At 38.9% G+C, this 4,052-nt stretch overlaps 1 protein-coding gene across 1 annotated transcript; it reads right to left on the reverse strand.

Moving 5' to 3' along the window:
* Window positions 1–1,142: 1,142 nt before the first annotated feature.
* Window positions 1,143–2,461, reverse strand: LOC149096136 (melanocortin receptor 4-like). The gene has a single exon (XM_089281537.1). It carries the CDS (start codon window positions 2,364–2,366, stop codon window positions 1,413–1,415), a length of 954 nt encoding a protein of 317 aa, XP_089137663.1. The 5' UTR covers window positions 2,367–2,461; the 3' UTR covers window positions 1,143–1,412.
* Between the last annotated feature and the right edge of the window lie 1,591 nt (window positions 2,462–4,052).

Raw genomic sequence — 4,052 nt, forward strand, 5'->3', positions numbered from 1 at the left:
GCGAGAGTGGCGCATCTCGAAACATGCAAGAACTTACCAGAGAAAAGAAAGGTGATATGGGCGAGAATCTCTCACCCAAGCACTGTCCAAATCGATAGACTTCCACAAGTAAAATACACGTGTGTAGATCTGGGGGAGGGCTAAAAGTAACATCTTTAAAAAGTCAGGTACGCATTGGCTGGGATCGCTGCACCTAAAACACGAGTGCGACGCATCCCTAAATGCGCGAGAACTAACGAGAGAAAAGAAAGTTGAAAGGGGCGAGAATCTCTCACCTAAGCACTGTCCAAATCGATAGACTTCCAAAAGTGAAGTACACGTGTGGAGATTTGGGGGAGGGCTAAAAGTAGCAGCCTTAAAAGGTTAGGTAAGCACTGGTTGGGACCCCTGCACCTAAAACGCGAGTGCGGCGCATCTCTTAATGCGCGAGAACCAACGAGAGAAAAGAAAGTTGAAAGGGGCGAGAAAATCTCACCTAAGCACTGTCCAAATCGATAGACTACCAAGAGTGAAATACACGTTTGCAGATTTGGGGGAGGGATTAAATTAGCGCATTTAAAAAGTTAGGTTAGCATTGGTTGGGTACCTGCAGCTAAAACGCGATTCTGGAGGATCTCTAAACGCGCAAGAACTTACTTGAGAAAAGAAAGTTATATGGGCGAGAATCTTCAACCAAAGACTGTGCAAATCGATAGTTTTCCACAAGTGAAATACACGTGTGTAGATTTGGGGAAGGGCTAAAAGTAGCACATTTAAAAAGTTAGGTAAGCATTGGTTTGGATCCCTGCACCTGAACCTTCAGTGTGGCACATCTTTAAACGCGTGCGAAGTTATGAGAGAAAAGAAAGTTGATAGGGGCGAGAATGTCTCACCCAAGCACTGTCCAAATCGATAGACTTCCACAAGTGAAATACACGTGCGTAGATTTGGCGAGGGCTAAAAGTAGCATCTTTAAAAAGTTAGGTAAGCATTGGTTGAGATTCCCGCACCTAAAACGCGACTTTGGCGCGTGTCTAAATGCGCGAGATTTTACGAGACAAAAGAAAGTTGATATAGGCGAGAAAGTCCAACCCAAACACTCTGGAAATCGATATTTTTGCGCAAGTGAAATAGATGTGTGTAGATTTGGGGGAGGGCTAAAAGTAACATCTTTAAAACGTTAGGTAAGCCCTGGTTGGAATCCCTGCACCTAAAACGCGAATGTGGCGCATTTCTAAACGCGCGAGAACTTTGTCACAGTTTCCTTTATACGGGGATTTCAACGCAAACAAAGAGCAATTTACATCTCAGAAGTTCTCGTGAGCACTAAATTATGAAAAACATTTTGTACTAGATACATTTAAGCAAAAGGTTTAAATGTCATCTGTATTTTAATATGCTCTCCTTGAAACAGACAGGGGCTCTGGATGCACTTAACTACACCTCAAGATCTGGTCTGATTTACGGCAGTTCAATTGTTTGATCGTGTCCTTGGCTGCTTGCCGTACACTTCTGATCTTCCAGCAGTAAAGAATCGGGTTTAGAGACGAATTTAGGTAGATTAAAGTAGCTGTAAAGGCCAGAGCAATTTCATTTTGGCTTCTAGGTATTTGGCCATACATCATAAGCATTATCACAACGGAAAAAGGAATGTAACAAGTAACTAATGTCACCTGCACCCATATTGCGCTAGAAACTGAGTTTTTGTATCGTGCAATATTGAGTGGAAGTTTTCTTCCGTTAGGTTTTCCTTGTGTTAATGGGAACACTTGCGGCCGATATTGTCGAAGCTTGACATAGATAGTTGAGTAGCAGAAGACAGAGGTTGTTACAGAAATTATTGTAAGGGAAAAGCCTGCGGTAATAGCAATATAAGCATTCCAAAACGATATCGTTCCAACTGAAATACCAATCAACCAAAAGCAAGCGATAACTGCACGAACTCGTGGTAATGTTACAACTTGTCTGTTTGTCAGTCCAGATAACAGAGCTAGGAGTCTGTCCACGCTTATTGCGCTGGATGTGTAGGTCGATATTTGACTCAAAACACAGCTTGAAGTGGTAGATAGCCTTTGGAGATAGTGAATAACTTGCTTGTTCATTCCAGTTGTTACAGAAGACAAAAGGGTAACGACGTGAGGTGGTTGAGAAATAACTCCAACACAAAGATCAGTGATCGCCAGACATCGGAACAAAAGTTTTGTTGGAGGATGAAGGGAAGTCTCTTTACGAAGAGCAACAAGGATGAGAGCATTATCCAGTGATGCAGCGATGGAAAGCAAAATGTTAAAGGTTGAAAGAAATACGCCTATCCCCGCTGGCATTGACGATTCGCTTGCTTTCTTCAGCTCGATTGTGGTGTATTTGGTTACGGTGAGGTTCGCCATTCTCGTTCACTAGCTCTTGCTTATTGCAAGAGTGATAATGCTCAAGAAAACTCTTATAATGCGTTGTGCGTAGCAGATGAAACATTTCCCATACGAATATTTTGATTTTGAGTGAACAAAATTAAGCTGTTCGAGAACCAAGAACAAATAGTTGTCGGAAGAACTACTGACGGACGATTGACACAGATTTCATAAAACACCTAACTTCAATTGAAATGAGATTTCAACCTTATTTTAAGTCCTTAAAAATTCTGTTGTTGAATTGAGTTTGAAGTACCGATGTACTTTCGCACTTGAAAGTTTCTACCTTCACTTAAACTGATTTATTCAACCTTTCCTTTTAAGTCCGTGTTGTTGAATTGACTTTTAAAGAGTAGTGCATTGAATTGACCTTTAATTACCAAAGTACTTTCGCACTTCAGAACTTCTGCCTTCACTTAAACTGATTTTTTTTAACCTTTCCTTTTAAGTCCGTGTTGTTGAATTGACCTTTAAGCAGTACTACAGGATGCTGTAAAGTGCGTAATACCACTTAATCAAGCACATTTGCCTTTAATATAATGATTCCTTTTGTATTCACTCCGGGATGACTTAAAAAGCAATTAAGTCTTAACACAGATTTTGTTACTAATTAAGTTTTTTGCCTTCTTTTTGAAATTTTGAAATGTAAAACAATACGTGTTTATTAGTTTCTTTCACTTTTTCCACGAGGCTGGACTTTGAAATTTTCGTCGGCAAAAGGATCTTTTTCTCCTACGTCAACTTTTCATGATCAAGAGGTTGTCAGGGAAAATTTGCAAGCACAACGCCAAAAATATAAGGGGATTTTTAATGATATACCAGTCAACCAGTCAGTTTTCCTTGCCCTATATTTTTGAAAGAGGGAAAACCTTGACTGAGAATTTGAGGAACGGATGGAAAAATGAAGGAAAATAGAATTTTCGTCTTTTTTTTTTTTTTTCTTTTTCTTTTTTGCCCTACAGGTGTTATCTAGACAAAATGTTTATTTTTATGCGTCCAAAAACATTTTAGCGGCCTCTTTCACTCACTGTCGGGTGTACAATACTCTTTTCTTTATGATTCATTATTAAGCTCACCCTTCCTGGGCTCATTAAAATTTTACCTAGTAAACAAGAGGGTTTTTTTTTTTCGATTATGAATGACATTGTCCATCCGTACGAATCAACATCTTGTCTTTTGTAGGTTGCTTTCAGGTTCGAGATTAATGAAAAAGGATAGAACGAAATCGAGTTTAGCTTCTCTAAAACTACGTGTCATTTCTAGGTCGATCCGTGCCAAGATCTGTCCATAAAAAAGCTCTCTTTCAATATTTTCACATTTTTAATGAGTATTAAATTAACTATAAAACAACTGCAGCACTGAACAAGATAATTAACATTTTACATTAAATATAATGAGAGTTAACTAGTCCTAAAATTACAGTTTATTACGAAATTTTGGGGCAAATTACGAGAAACTTTGTTTTTTGCTGTAGTAAAATTCACTATTAAAAAACTTTTCTTTTTTTGTCAATGATAAAAATCGATCCTAACACCCAGATCTAGATAAGCAATTTTCCTAAAGGAAATAGCCTATAGGCTGTTTTTGTCCCAAGAGGTTATTTCGTCACAGTTTTACTATCACGGGAATCGTACATAAGGGTGCCCGTCTACCAGTTTTCGAAAT

This window comes from Orbicella faveolata, unplaced genomic scaffold (genome assembly GCF_042242905.1).
Source record: "Orbicella faveolata isolate gen_17 unplaced genomic scaffold, um_ofav_v1 contig_48, whole genome shotgun sequence".
NCBI classification, from domain to species: domain Eukaryota; kingdom Metazoa; phylum Cnidaria; class Anthozoa; order Scleractinia; family Merulinidae; genus Orbicella; species Orbicella faveolata.

Coding starts and splice junctions, on each gene's coding strand:
- LOC149096136 (XM_089281537.1), bottom strand. CDS start 2,366: ATGGCGAACCTCACCGTAACCAAATACACCACAATCGAGCTGAAGAAA.